This window comes from Synchiropus splendidus, chromosome 1, assembly GCF_027744825.2.
Source record: "Synchiropus splendidus isolate RoL2022-P1 chromosome 1, RoL_Sspl_1.0, whole genome shotgun sequence".
Lineage (NCBI taxonomy): Eukaryota > Metazoa > Chordata > Actinopteri > Syngnathiformes > Callionymidae > Synchiropus > Synchiropus splendidus.
Genome location: NC_071334.1, coordinates 35,326,992 through 35,342,359, shown reverse-complemented (window position 1 = coordinate 35,342,359; position 15,368 = coordinate 35,326,992). Strand labels below are relative to the sequence as shown.

The window sequence follows — 15,368 nt, the reverse complement described above, 5'->3', positions numbered from 1 at the left end:
TGCACAGGCAGTAAAATAGTGAGATGGAGAACAGCTTACCACCAAGGGGAGCCGTTGGAGAAATAGAGAAGATATCATTTGACTTTTTGCGCTCGATAGAGTTTCCTCTGTGAGATGCTGCAAACATAAAAAAATGTAGTTATTCTAAACATGGACCAAGAATGAAGTAGAGGAAGACAACCAGCGATGTTCATGGATGAGTGAGTAAAGTTCCTGTTTGGGGAATGTGTGAACTTCTCCAGCAACTTCTCTGCTCACCAGGTCAGCTGACTGACTCGACATGCTTGGAAAAGCTATATGTACAGAGGAATATAGCCCACTGCTTGACTTGGAAAGAAAACACGACATGGACTGAATGTTTCATTTACAGTAAGCTTCACGACTCACTAGTTCATATCCAGATGTAAACAACCACGCTGAGCGAGGTTCCCTCTGATTTATAAGCGTCAGAGCATCCACACAAACTTTGGTGCCATTCCTCGGACCACTGAGAGCAACAACAGACGTGCACACTGCAGCCAGACCAGTATCACTTTTGATCATAATCATCATGTTTAGTATGTGATTTGGTCAAACACATAAATCACTATTTTTTCCTGGGCTGTGTTGTATCTCAAGGTGAGGGCCATTCTCTGACTGGGTGTGGGTCCAGCTCTGAAAGAATTCAGGCCCCTTTCAGTGACCCAATTTCAGAACCTTATTTACATTTGGCCCAGTTATGCGAGTCATAGCACAATTAACAAATTACAATGTATTCATATGTCATTGGAATTATTAGTATTCAGAGACAAAATGCAAATAACAGAATGGGCACAAATATCACAGGAGATTTCAATTTGACGGCAGCCGCCTGCTCTCGCAGGCATCTGTGAACCGCGTCTTGTCATTGGCTGGCCAGCTTAGCCATTCTTTCATCAGTGTTTGCTTTATTTACGATTCAGTTTTTATCTTATACACTGTAGAGATGTCAGCAAAGAACACATGAGCATTATCCATGAGGCTTTACAGTTCAGATCTAATGAGAACAACACGTGTAGAAGAAGAGTGACTCTCTCTGACCAACCATTTCTGTGAGCACTAAAAATAAAAACAAATAAAAACATGTGTTAATAAACTTTCCCATCTCGTAAGCACACATTCACCAAATATCAACTCTGTCATATTTTGTTTATCACATCCTCCCTCATCCACTTGTGTCTCATACACTAGGATGATCCAGACAGTGGGATCTGAGCAAGCGTCCCGTCAGCTGGCCGCTACTGTAGAGTGTTTTTGTCTGGGACTCTCCCAGCTCGACTGGACGCTGAAGGAAACAAACAAAGGGGCAGAGCGGGGCCAAGTGGTTCCCACACAGTGACGTAATGCCACATTGGTCAGGTCACAGGAGCACAGAGCTTTTTAAGAGGGGATGTTGTTGGAGGTTCTAATAGCCGCTTAAGAAGTTTGTGGTGATGGCTAAGAATGAAGGCATCTGGTTTGTGTTTGCGTGACTGGGACAGCGTTCTCCTCTGTGGAATTCCCAAACAAAACTTCCAGCTGCCGTAAATCTTTTTTATGTGATACAAAGATCAGTCCGCTCAGCTTTGACGACAGCTAAAGGACAGATAAGATGTCAGAGGGAAATCCGGTCACTCTGTCTTCTCCTAAAACTCCTGATACTTTGTCCTGAATGATGGAAATGCCTGGAGTGTTTTTATTGCATTGCATTCACAGACACCTACCTCTCAATCCCACCCACTGGCAGACGGCATTCAACAAGAGGACTAGCTTCCCACCTACTAACATGTACCTTTTCAACCGTGACTGTCCTGTTGACCTTGCTTCATCCTTTTGACTGACTTTCCCAACTATTAATACTAATCCTACCAGTCTTTCTATCTGACTCATTGACTGAATGACCAATACTTGTCATCATACCTAATAAATGCCTTCCTATCTACGCCTTTAACACCGCGTGAACATACTGTATATATATATTTTTTATTCATAACTGCTTATATGAATATTCGATTGCAGTGTGACTTATTGTAGAGGACCACAAACACAGGATGCTCTTCAGAGGATATACTCTAAAACCTTCCCGCTGAAAGTGTCTCTGGAGGCTAGTGTGGGGAAGATGGAGCCGCTCTGTAATGTATAAAGGGAGTGCAACAAACCATTAGGAGATGTTTGTATGGACTGCTGAGCCAGCTTTTTACCTCACAGCCTCGCATGCCTTTGAATGGATTCAGGCAACCATGTCGACGTACTTTCAGAAGTTCACAAATGCAATGGGGCTTGTAGTGACTTGAGCACTGAGAGGTTTACTTTGGCAGAAATAGATTTTTTTTTTTACAAATATGACAAAGGTTTTCCCTAAAATTATAAAAGTGTTCTTCATATCCTCCTATCGTCAAATTATACTCCCTCCAGTGTTTTCAGCCATCCCATCCTCACTGCCATGGCGTTATATATTGACATTGAAAAAGTGGACTTTTACATCCTATACTGAAGAAAAAGGCAGCCTTCAGTGTAAAATGTTACTCATAGGTGTTTTGATGGACTGGAAGAACGGATTCCAGGGGAAGCAGCTTGGATCGTGTGCACTGTGGGGCCGAGAAAAAAACAACACGTTTTACTTACATAAAGCTCCAGCACCACACATGGGAATGGCCCAGGAATGCGCGAGAGCAGGGACCATCACGGGGAGACAGGTAGACACCGAATGTCAGTGTTGCTATTTATAACCCCTTGTGTGGCTTCCCTCCAATGTGATGTTACTGAACTTTAAATTGCAATTTGATATTTGTTTAGACGTAGAATAAATGGCGCGCCATCCCAATATCTTACCCTATCCCCAACCTTGGTCACTGAACATAGAATGAAAAGAGCACCATGGCTTACCCTGACCTTAATATAAGATGCAAAAGGCCACTTTCCCAACATCTTGTGTTCCTTGATGTTGTCATTTTCCTCTGGAGTTTCCTCTGGTGGTGAACGAGAGCGGCCTCTCAGGTGCATGGTTTATTTAAATGGGATTTGCATATTCAAATGCAAGCAAGGAAAGAGAGGGGTCTGATACTCCAACATCGTCCACGTTGATTGTAATTCACCAAGGAAATGTGTGTGGATTCATACAGAACGGCAACAGATGGTGAGCTTATTCAAAACATTGCCACAGCACCTCTTTTGTTATAATGATAACAATCCAGGAATATACTCTTGAAAGTCACCGGTCAATTGAAAAACATGCTCAACAGTGCCATCAATGAAAAACACAATATTTGGAGCAAGCCTTTATTTTCAAACAAGAATTTAAATTCAACTTTATAGCAATTCGCGCGGTGTAATTACTGCTCACATGGCAACTGTGTTCTGTGCACTGCAATTGTTCAAACGCTCCAGCTAGGTTTTAGACTAGAACTGGGCCACACACACTACCAGGCATACTACAGTATGTAGTTACTTTAGTCCACTAGATAGACAAATTCCTCCTCTTCACCTGCCCACAATTTAGCCTCAAAATAAAACTGCTGTGGTTAAAGTCAGGAGATTGTCTGTGTTTAATGTTCATGGTGGGTGCAATTCCCTGCCTTGCATCATCCTGGCTCAAACATTGATGGAGCAAAGACAGTGAGGATGTGTGGTCGTCCCTTCCAACATTACACCATATACTTCACCTCTATTAGGTGGGACAACTTTTGAAGATTTTTGCTGGACAGCTGCTTTGATATCATGATTTTCATTAAATGTGGAATTGAATGAATGGACCACAGGGCCAATTTCAAACATCTTAAGAAACTCATCAGAACTCTCAGACCTCAAAATCCGTCACACATAACCAGAAATATGTCCGTCTTGTTGAACCTCACATGGACTCGTATCTGCACTTGACTTTCATGTCCGAGCCAAATGGAGTGTGACAAACCGCTTTGCCTTAAAACCTACTTTGGCATTTCACAGATCAAAAGGACCTTCCCCGGAGTCGGAAAACAGAGACGAAGAGCACAGAAGCCCGGGGTGGTGCCTCGCCACATGCCTGCGCTGGACCCCTCAACCAATTAGGCTCTAATTGAGTGTCGGAGTGAAAAGGGGCCATTCAGCCGAGCCTCTTTCACCCGGTTGGCCAGAGACAAGCACGCTTTGTGACACACACACTGACTGATCTGGAGGCATTTCGTTCATCCGACCCACTTACCAGAGTTGGGAGATAAGGCCCGAACCCACTTTCCAGGCATCGTGTGCTTTCTCCCACAAACACAAATGGGTTTTGTCATGCAAATGCTGGGGTGAACGGTTGTGGCGGAGTGTCAGGTGGATGATGGGAGTGATTCAGCTCTGTGGCCACGTTCTGTTATTCTGAATAGTCAACATTTGATTTGTAATGACAGGTTTGTAAATTGACTTGACTCATTATTCTAAGCGTGTTCTTACTTACAAAAAAAAAAATAGGTTGAGACAAACCTCAATGTGCTCAACTAGCTAAGCTACAGCTCCATGTTGGCTGTTGAGCATATAGCAAAGCCTGAACTACAAGGCTTTGCAGCAGTGTGTTGTTGGTATGTGTGGCCTGTAGCTTACCTCATCCATCCAGATTTGATGCTACAGTGTGGCAGTGAAAACCCTCTTCTTCACCTACCAACAAAAACATTTTAAAACATAGCACTCCATTTGGAGCTTGCTGAGGGGCTGATCTTTGATGCGTTTGTTTCATGCACCAGCACTGTTAAAAACCCCGAGGCCAACTCACCCATGTTTCCTTGGTTTGCGGCCGCAACTTCAGCTCAAAGGAATGACTGACAATGATGTGATCCATTGAGTTTTTGACTTAAACTATCAGGTTCAGATGACCTTACACAGACTTGCAGCAGATTCCAGCATTCTTTGGAGGCTTCAGAGTCACGGTGGAGGAAAAGCTGCAACTCTCAACAGCAGTTTTCTGTTTACTTCAAGGAGGTGAAGCCAAAGCTGCCTGGTACCGGGCTCCAGTCCCCTCATTTCCTTTGTGGTAGTGAACTTGCCGTAATCTGACCTTTACCCTGAAATGTTAATGCCTTCAAAGCCACGGAGGATAAACATCAGTAGCCAAAGCCCTCCATGATTGCTGCTCCAATTAATGTCAGGCGATCAATGAGGGATTTACATTGTCAAGCTGCTAAACCGTTCGCCAGGTCCCCATTAACGGTAACAACAGGAACACAAGCATGAAGACAAACATGCAGGAGACACTAAAGGGAGACAAGTAGAATGGGCTTGAGCCTTGCACAGCTGTAGAATGTAGGTTAGAAAAACAAGCAGAGGTTGTCCTATCCAAGGTTGGTCAGACAACTTGGATATTTAAACCTGTTTGGGCACACAGGTGACCGCATGATCGGACAGTAAGCTCGAGCCATGGAGTTCCTGGAAAGCCTCGCTGACACCACAGCACCTCAGCTTTTCTGTCAGAAGTCGCATCAGCTGCCACCTGGCTCACACAGAGTTAGCTGTGATGCACCAGCCTCTGCCAATTCCATCGCTGCCTCACCACTTGTTTCCAAGAGGCGCAGTATATTGACAGTTCTACTAACGTTTCCCATGAAGCAGCTGGGACAAAAGTGATGACGCTAAACCTTTAATTTGTTTATACCGAGGCGCTTGATTTTCAGTGTGACCATGTGCTGTAGAAAAACAGGGTTTCCTGAGCTGCTGCTGTTGCAGCTGTGTATGAACTCAGACAAAATCTGGCTCCATTCCTTCCTGTATGCTTATTCCATTTATTTATTTTGTTGACAACTGACGACTGTTACAGTAATGCTAGTGTATCTGGGTGTGTGAGAGATATGTAGCCGAGAGGCCCATCCATATCATGATCAGGTTCATTCACTTTTGGTGTGGTTTGGAAGACGTTCCCACCCTCACCTATGGTCACGAGCTTTGGGTCGTGACCGAAAGGATGAGATCGCGGATACAAGCGGCTGAGATGAGTTTCCTCCGCAGGGTGGCTGGGCGCACCCTTAGAGACAGGGTGAGGAGTTCGGTTACCCAGGAGGAGCTCGGGGTGGAGCCGCTGCTCCTCCACATAGAGAGGAACCAGTTGAGGTGGCTCGGGCATCTGATCCGGATGCCCCCTGGACGCCTCCCTGGGGAGGTGTTCTGGGCATGTCCTACCGGGAGGAGACCGCGGGGAAGACCCAGGACTCGCTGGAGAGATGATGTCTCCGGTCTGGCCTGGGAACGCCTCGGGATCCCCCGAGAGGAGCTGGAGGAGGTTTGTGCGGACCGGGAAGTTTGGGCTTCCCTGCTCCGAATGCTGCCTCCGCGACCCGGCCCCGGATAAGCGGTAGAAGAAGGTGAAGGTGAAGGTGGAAGACAGGAGTGAGAGTCAAAACAGGTCCTCAAGTACAGTGATTCCTCAGTCTCATCTGAAGCAGTTGGTAGAGCTGGACGGGAAGTCATGAATGTGCTGTTGTAGTTTGGTTGTAGTGTAGTGAGCTTCCTCTGCTCTCACCATCTCCATGTCCTTCTTTGGTAAACTAGCAGCGCCTGCCATGAGTCATTTGCCACATGGTGACTTTCTGTCCTCTAGTGGCTGCAACAAGTAATGTACAGCTAAATGCTGAGCCACTTCATTGTGATTTAATCTACTGTATCCACCACTTAATCCTCACCTTCTTTGTCTTTCAGCATTCCCCATCAGTCAGCCTCCTCCACATGAAGACCGTGAGCAGCTTTTCTTGTCCTATCCTCCAGCACGGTGGCAGTTGGGGGAAAAAAAATCACACTCTAAAGTTTGCTGTATATAAGAGAGAAAAATAACTAAAATAATAACAATAAGATGAATGTTAAATATTAGTGTGTGAACATTGTAATGTTATGAAAGTAGTAGATTCATTGCCCATAAAGTGTTTTTATGAGCACGCACTGTATGAGGAATTTGGAACCATGCAGCGTGTGTTGTTCAAGTATAAAGAGCTGTAAAGTTGGGGAAAACCTGCTAACACACCACGTTTGCGCCTCAAGACAACACAAACATTAATTTTCAGTTTTCAGAGAACTTCATGTCTGGGGGTTCAGATCAACACATTACTCACTATTTCAACAAAGATATATAGACATTTTTGTTTCCCTTTCATTTTGTCTCCAACTCCTGCAACTCGACCTGTTAACGTACGTTCACACCGAACGCGACTTTTCAGTCGCGGTAGCGCCAGTCGTCAGTTGCAGGTAGCTTGCTCAGGTCGTCATTAGTTTATAATACTAACTGTCCGCCCAGCAGGCCCTGTTCTTTCTCTGAGTTTCCAACAGGAGACGAGCAGTGACAGGTGAGAGGCGGAGCCTACCTGGGCGGAGAGTGAAGCCACTCAATTCTCAGGCATGGGGCGGAGCCTCGGAGTGGATTAACCAATAGCTAGGCCCGTTAGAGGGCTAAGTTATGTTCATTATACTGAAGTTATTTGTTAGTATTTTTTTTTTATCTGGTGGGCCTCTAATTTGACCACACACCTTCATGACAGACCGATGGAGAGCTCCTTGTTGGACCTGCGACACTAAAGACCGTCTGCACTGCAGAGATAACAGCTAGCATGACGTCTCACTTCATAACTTCACAATTAAAGTTTGCTCTGTGGTTTAGTTGGCTAAAAACTTAATGCAGAGCCAAATAAATTTGCTCCAAAATGTGAAGAGAGAAAGAATACTTGTAGTTATGAAGCAAGCTGAGGCAAAGAAAGTAAATTATATTATTATTATTATTATTATTATTATTATTATTATTATTATTATTATTATTATTATTATTATTATTATTATTATTATTATTATATTGGGTTTTTTTAGCAGACAAAAGAAATTGCCAGATTTTTGTTTTCTTTTCCTTTTAGGATGAACACTGACCAGAGACTTTAAAGTTGGTCTTAAAAACACGTGCAAGGTTGTGAGTAAAACAGAACATTATTATTTTAAATAAATCATGATATTTGTGCCATATTGCCCACCCCTTTCTGGATACATTTTTAAACAAATATACTTTCTATTTATTCTTCTCCTATTGATCTGTTCCTGTAAATACCACCCCAAAAAAGCCAAGTGTCAGTCTGTAGTAATAGTAAATAGTTAAATGTACAGTACAATGTAGAAAAGTGACACTAATTGTGTCAGCCAAGAGTTTATCCTTTTCTTTTTGCTTCCATAAATTTTGCTTAAAAAATATACTGTCCAATTGTTATCATTGTGTTTCAGTGCATAACCTATCTCTAATAAATACTTATCAATAAAGATAAAACATAGTCATAGTCCTGTGATGTTATAATTCCCCTCTTTTTTTCCCAGTGTTTTGAGTGGTCTGGAATATGCAATACACTCTCTGCTGTCCTCAGCAGCCTTCCCCGTCATGGTTCCCTGGACCAGCGTTTTAGCAGAATTACAATTGTCTTTTTAATAGGTCATTGAAAAGATAACCATCAGGGACTTCAACTGACACTTCCGTCATGAAAACTTCATTACATTAGATATGTTAACGCCCATTTCAAATAACTTCACTGTCCAGCTTGGCCTACCTCTCCAGTCTAAAGGCAGCGCTATGCAGAAACTTCATGTCAATACTAGGACCTGTGGGCAAGGCCTTTTCTGTAACTGTACAGAGATTGTATCTGAAAAGTACAATGAAGCACATATCTATGACAAATCAATCCAAAAAGGTCCATTCATATTTCTAACCAATTTATCAGTAAGGGTTGCCGGACAGGTTATTATAGCAGACATTGATAGAACATTAAAATGACAACATACAAAACGAAAGAAAATCTGTTATGTTTGATGGACTCTTTAAACATCTGGTGGTAAAGTGGCATCCTTCTGATGGGCTTGATTCTTTATGGCAGGTAACAAACATATGCACAAAACAAAAATCTCTGAAAAGAATAATGACTGTGAAATGATTTTGTTAAATAAAAGCTGATGTTCTTTTAACATCAGAGTCAATTTTGACATGAGCCTATTATCACTTCACCTGGGTTTCTGGCACATTCACTGGTCCAAAGGGGCTTCTCTGTGTTGTAGGTGCTTGAGATGTGTCCAGCTCCTATGGAGTATGTGCAGACATGCTGTTTACGAATAGGAATGGTCCATGATCACAGCTGACAAAGATGGAGTCGGTGAGATTGAATATACCACACTTGCACGTTCAGCTGTTGTGGAGGACGAAGATGGTTGGAAAGGTGCTACTGATGCCAGAGAGGCCATTTCATGTTCATACTGTATTTGCAGTCCTTTACGTGTATGTTGTTCTGAGCAATGTTGATCCACAAAATGGACCAGCGCAACTACAAGCACAGCTACACTCGCTCAGTACCACACACTCACGCTCAACTTCGGTCGGCTCGCATCTTAAGTTTCACTCGCACAAACACATGTATATACAAGGCTGCCACAGTCAGCCAGTTAGTGAGCTTACCTTCCTTCAAACCAACCCCTGTATGCCTGCTGCCAGGACATTCAAGAATGGCAGGTGGCAGTGTAACAAGGAGCCCACTTTAGCCAAACAGAATAAAGGAACAGCAGAAATCTGTCTTTGCCCCTCCATTTAATAGAGCAGCTCTTTTTGCAAATGCAAACAGACAAAGAGGACTTGCACCAACATGAATTCTTCTGCTAATCTGAAGGAATCCATGGTGGTCGCAAGTGCAAACAGAGTTCTTTCAAGACCTCCACTCTGGCCAGAGTTTTTCAAAAGCATCATTATGACGAATTCTCCATCGGTGTATAAATGAAGGATGAACGCAAAGAAAGAAATCCTGCCACAGAATGGACTAAAACATTTTATTCAGGATTAATTCACCAGATAGAACCAATTATTCTTGCCCAGAATGAGGCGTAGGTTTTGACAAAGATTCCTTCCTTCAAGTCAAACCACTGCTGACAAAGGCTTAAGTCACAATCTTGCCTTCCAGGAGAGGTTTGAAACAAAAATGACTTGGAGAACTTGTGTCATTTCCAAAGCTAGTTCTCAGGAACAGACTGATCGTGGAATCTTCCACCAGTGCGTAATCTTCCTCCTGGTCCACAGACAAGTGTCCTTCAATGCCTTCTAGAGTTGTCTTCCCTGTGGATGCTCACAGACTTAAACAATCCTTCCACAACACTGGAACCAACAATCAGCACCTTCCTCTGGTGAAGACATAAAACAGTATTTTACAAATCTGCATGGCAGTATTTTTTACATTTATTTTAGCTCTTTCACGCCTGCTTTATTCATCATTTCACCCTGAAAGTGAATGTTTGCTTCACAAGTCACTTTCAAAGGATTTCCTGTCCTGTGTGTGTGTGTGTTTGATGGAACAAAAAAACAGTTTGATTTCATTAACATCTAAATCTAATTTTGGCGGAGAGTATAGCATAAGGGTTGTACACGAAGTTGCATGGAGTGCACCGGAATATAAGCTGCACCCACTAAATAATGCCAATAAAGCACGTGTGATTTATTTGTTGGGAGAAAAGACATTACAGTATTCTGAACCTGGTTAAAGCCAGTCATTTGTAAACCTGGAAAGGCATTTTACAGCATGTGCAAATAAAATCTGCACAATGACCTTCAATGGGGTGAAATCACACACACAGTCACACATTCAAGTTGACGATTTTTTTTTACTACTAGAAGCGATGCAATGTCTGCTGTCCGATCCAGAGGGGAAAGACTCGAGCAGCTCAGTGAACAGAGGGTTATTTCTGTTGTCTTCATATTTTGAGAAGCAGTTTGTGTGGTGTTTAATGACTGTAAACGTCTTCTGAGCCATCTGACAGTAACATTTGGATTCTCAAATATAAAAAAATGGCAGTCAAATGTGGCTAATTTGTGCATGTGAAAGCCTATGCACTTGGACATGGGCAGGAAGTTCATTTAAAGTTGGCGTGAAAAAAGGCATAGAAAGCATGACATCTGCAGAAAACCTGCGTTAATTCATTCATGACTGTCAGCCTGCCGTATGACATGAGAAATAACCAATTGTCCCGTTGATAACTATTGGCCCCACTCATTTCTACAATCATTTCCACTCATACGACAAAGCGTAAGCTATGTTTTTGAGAGCAGGCACTTTTGATGAATGAGCCCTCTGCTGTGAGTAGGAAGCTCTGTCTTCTGCCTAGACTCCAGTCTACAAAGACAGACACCTTTAAACGTTGCTATGCCCTCTACGTTTATGATAGGAAGCTTTTATTGTATAAAATGACCGAGCACAGCTGTAGCACTGGACCCACCTGGAGGAAAACTTATGTTTGTCTTTTCCGTCGTCTTTCTCTCACTGCTGCGGTGATGCTGAATGTCTTGACAGGCGCTGTGATGAACAATATCTTTCTGGCTTTCTTCTTCTTCCCCCTGAGCTGCCTCAGTGCACTGAAGGTGCTGCTGCCGCTGCAAGTTTGTGCAAACACAACATCAGGATTCATTACGAAGCTCCATCACATAAACCTAGCAGTTACCCCTGGCTTATGTCGCCGTAGTTCATGGTGATGAACGGATGAATGAGGACCTCTGCAGGGCTTATTCTCTCCTCATCGTCCCAGTTGAGCATTGCCATCAACAGGTCTATACATGCGTGCCATTCTTCTGCTTCTGCCTTTATGTATTCCTTCTTATACAGCTAACACCAAACAACCAAAAGTGGACAGGAGATTCATCAGTAAGCCTTGGAACAGTGAGAATATTCATAAATAATGCATTTAAATCCAGCATGGACGACCACAGCAAACAAAACGTCATGCTATGTCACATGATAAAAGACGATCGAGTCTGTGAAGCTGCACAACAACCTGGAGCTCAACTTCCAGAAGACAGTGGAGATGGTCATAGACTTCAGGAGAGTAACAGTTTCTCTGTCCCCTCTCATGTTGGCTGGTTTATCCATTCCTATTGTGGACTCCTTCTGCTTCCTGGGAACCACCATCACTGAGGACCTCAAATGGGAGCCAACCATCAGGTCCCTCATCAGGAAGGCCCAGCAGAGAATGTTCTTCCTGAGGCAGCTACGAAAACTATGACTGCCGACGAAGTTGCTGGTGGAGTTCTACACGGCCATCATCCAGTCCATCCTCACCTCCTCTATCACAGTCTGGTACAACAGCGCCACCTCCAGGGACAAGAGCAGACTGCATCGTACGTTCTGCTGAGAAGGTGATCGGTTGCAGCCTGCCACCTCTTCAGGACCTGTATGTCTCCAGGACCCAGAGACGTGCAGGTGGGATCAGAGTCAACCCTTCTCATCCTGGACATGGACTGTTTGTTCCTCTTCCCTCTGGCAGCAGGCTACGGTCGATCCAGAGCTATTTTATTTTATTTTATTTTATTTTATTCCAAAACACGTTCCTAGCTGGTGGGCTCCCCAGTGACCATGGCATTAAATTTCTGATTCTGAAACAGTGATGTGCTTGGTTTGGATGAACCAACATACTTTCAGGAGTGTAGTACTTTTGAATGTTGATGGCAGAAGAGAAATGCTGCAAATGTTCTATATTTGAGTAAATAAAAAAAGAAAGCAACCCAAACGAATAACTCACCACATCATATAGCATGTAATTCACTCAATAGATACCTACACTTTTTAACTCATCCAGAGAACGAAAACTATATTGCCTCTTTTCAGTGACTTCATCCTCTTTTCCGAAATAGTCTTCAATTGTCTGAAAGGGAGTTTTATTAGACATTTACCTTACTTATTTTTAAGAGCCGTCAGGGTGTTGTACCTTAAGAAACCAGTGATCCGTCGTCCTTTTGCAATATTTAGTGGTTTTTTTCCCGATATGCATGACCTGGTCCGGTGGTGGACCGAGGATGTCGTACATGTAACGCAGCTGGAAAGGAATGACAAGACAGACAGGGATTTTTGTAGTTTGAATCAAAAGTTGACATCTTCAACATTTCAATGTTTACTGTTAAAATTCATTTCCAATCTTCCAACAGCATTATGGGTTGACATAAGTGCAAACATTTAAAACCCATGCCGGAGTGTGTTAACATAGAAGTTGAGTGAGTTTGTGAATCAGAAATGTTAACTCACCATGTAGCAACATGCTCACAAACAGCAGTTAAACAAAAAACAGACATGCTGTTTTCATCAATGTAAACAACAGAGCAGCATGCTGCCAGTTTGAACAGATTTAACCAGAGGGAGTGCCTGCACGAGTGCTGGTGTGCGGGTAGGAAAGCCCAAACACCTACCAGCTCATGGTCACTGCACCCTGGAAACAGTTCACACCCCAGAATCATGCGAGCCATCACGCAGCCCAGCGACCACATGTCAATGGCCTCTGAACACGGGAGTCCAAATATGACTTCTGGGCATCTGAGTGTGGCGGGAAACAGCAGAACCAACCGTCAAGAAAGTCTTCCCTGCACTGTGTTTGCAAGTCTCCTCACCTGTAATACAAAACCTGTGTGATGTGTTTGGCCTCCGCCTGTGGCGTGACCACCGCCAGGCCAAAGTCAATCAGCTTCACCTTCAGCGGCTCCTTCTTCCGATCCACGAGCATGATGTTGTTTGGCTTCACATCCGTGTGGATCACGCCGACCTCCTTCAGAGTGTTCAGCCCGGAGGCTAGCTATAGAAACCGCCGTCAGACGTCGGCTGCTCTGGCGACCCACGTGCTCCTCACCTGCTGGATGATAGTCCTGACCTCCTGCAGACTGACGGGGCCCTTTCTTTTGAAGAGATGCTGCTGCAGGTTGATGTCTAGCTTCTCAAACACCATGTATTTGTTGTCGTTGAAGGCGCCGTAGAACTTGACGATGTTGCTGGTGTCTAATCTGCACTCCATCAACATGTTGAGCACCATGGCCTGGAAGTTTAGCAAGGAGGTGAGATTGACCACCATTCCCAATTTCTCCCCTCCCACCAGACCATCACAGGATCCACGCAGACTACTCACACACAGATGTTAGCAATTATTGTCCGTTTTGTGTGAGAATATTACTATTTTCATTTGTTTTTCTTATAGAGAGAAGATAAATAAGATGTGGAGTCTATAACCAAATCCCTTACCTCGTTGGCCATACACGCCTGGTCCGCCCCGACTTTGATGGCCACGACCTCTTTGCTCCCCTTGTCCAGACACTTGACCACCATGCCGTAGCCGCCCTCCCCGATCACCTTCAGGATCTTATATTTGGCAGGAAGTGGGCAGAGGGCGCTCAGCTGGTCACCAGGACGAGACAAGGACGGACACAGTCTCCTCATGGTGAATCTTCTCCTTTCAAAGGCTACGATTGGAAAGAAAGAGTGAATCGGACGACGGGCCATTTACACAACGTAGTGTTTGGTACCTATTCTAGTGGTGTTCATAACTTTGGGCTATTCACTGCTTAGTCCAAGTGTGAAGAGGTCACAGCCTTAAACATGCTTCGCACAAGCGTCCAATGTAAAAGGCCGTGTCCATTTATTGAATATATCAACTGTGTCCTGCTCTGAACCCCTGAGCGTGGAATCAAAGACCTTCCATTGGAACATCAAGGCACAGGAAGGGCAACATTAAAGCTCAAACGTGAGAACGCTGAGACATCAAAGCTCTTCCACAAGCATTTAAACCACAAGCACAGAGATGATAGCTATTCTGACCCAACTTATCCACTGGCACTCATTACCAAAAACTTGAAATGGCCATGTAAATTTGTAGCTACATATTAGATACAATTTACAACCACTAGATTGCGTTATAGCTTAATATATACAAATATACGACTGTTTAGACTCATGCATGACAACTTATGACAATGACTTATGACATTAAGTGTTATAGGAGATGGACGTTTACTGCAGCACTTTTTAATGAATCAATGCTAATGTAAATTTCTCCTTTTTTCCTGATACAAACATTTCTTACATGATACATAGATTGAAAAGGGTGAAGAACAGATCATACCATTTCTGACACTTATTGTCACTTTTTTTCCCCCGAAAGAGGTTGTGTGCAGCTGTGCATACGTTTGTGTGGGATCATAAGGTTGAACATTCGTGTCGGAGGCAAAAACCGACAAGCAATAATGATTTGTCACTTGTGATTCCCACTTTTCCTATTTTTTGGAACAGCGCCTTGTGTGACTTTGTGTGAGTTTGAGTGTATGTCTGTGTTTGTATTCATGTTTGTTTTCATGTTCCTTCTGATCTTTATAGTCTCTTCTCCAGAGTAATCTAGCACTTTCTGTATCATATACATTTTCTTGAAAATCCTCAGTACTGTTTCGGTTTTTCATTTTCCTTTCTCAGTGAGTTCCACAAATCTTTGTCTCTCTACTAGCTCAGGAAACTTCACTACTCATGCTTTAGCAAACTATTGGTATGTGCTCTCTGATCTGCCTTATTCATGATTGTCATAGCCTTCTGTAGCAGAAGCAGTGGCCTTGTGTTACTTTGGTCTGTGTTCCC

At 43.5% G+C, this 15,368-nt stretch overlaps 1 protein-coding gene across 2 annotated transcripts; it reads right to left on the bottom strand.

Annotated features, from left to right (window-relative positions):
* Positions 1-9,752: 9,752 nt before the first annotated feature.
* On the bottom strand, positions 9,753-14,509 carry LOC128771748 (homeodomain-interacting protein kinase 2-like). 2 transcript variants are annotated; one of them, XM_053887459.1, is made up of 10 exons: positions 14,270-14,508; positions 13,989-14,206; positions 13,603-13,785; positions 13,367-13,548; positions 13,169-13,292; positions 12,694-12,801; positions 12,547-12,630; positions 11,434-11,594; positions 11,212-11,365; positions 9,754-10,122 (listed from the first exon to the last, which is right to left on the bottom strand). In XM_053887459.1, exons 1-9 carry the CDS (start codon positions 14,286-14,288, stop codon positions 11,224-11,226), a joined length of 1,221 nt encoding a protein of 406 aa, XP_053743434.1. In that variant the 5' UTR covers positions 14,289-14,508; the 3' UTR covers positions 9,754-10,122; positions 11,212-11,223. The 2 variants fall into 2 exon arrangements, with proteins under 2 accessions (XP_053743423.1, XP_053743434.1); XM_053887448.1 differs by having other exon boundaries at positions 9,753-10,122; positions 13,989-14,509.
* Positions 14,510-15,368: the final 859 nt, after the last annotated feature.

Excerpts from the sequence above, each read along its gene's own strand:
- LOC128771748 (XM_053887448.1), bottom strand. The coding sequence starts at position 14,246 with ATGGCCCGTCGTCCGATTCACTCTTTCTTTCCAATCGTAGCCTTTGAA. Across the intron at positions 13,786-13,988 it reads AGGCGTGTATGGCCAACGAG|GCCATGGTGCTCAACATGTT; the intron begins GTAAGGGATTTG and ends CTAAACTTCCAG. Across the intron at positions 11,595-12,546 it reads CTCTGGATGAGTTAAAAAGT|CTGTATAAGAAGGAATACAT; the intron begins GTAGGTATCTAT and ends GTTTGGTGTTAG.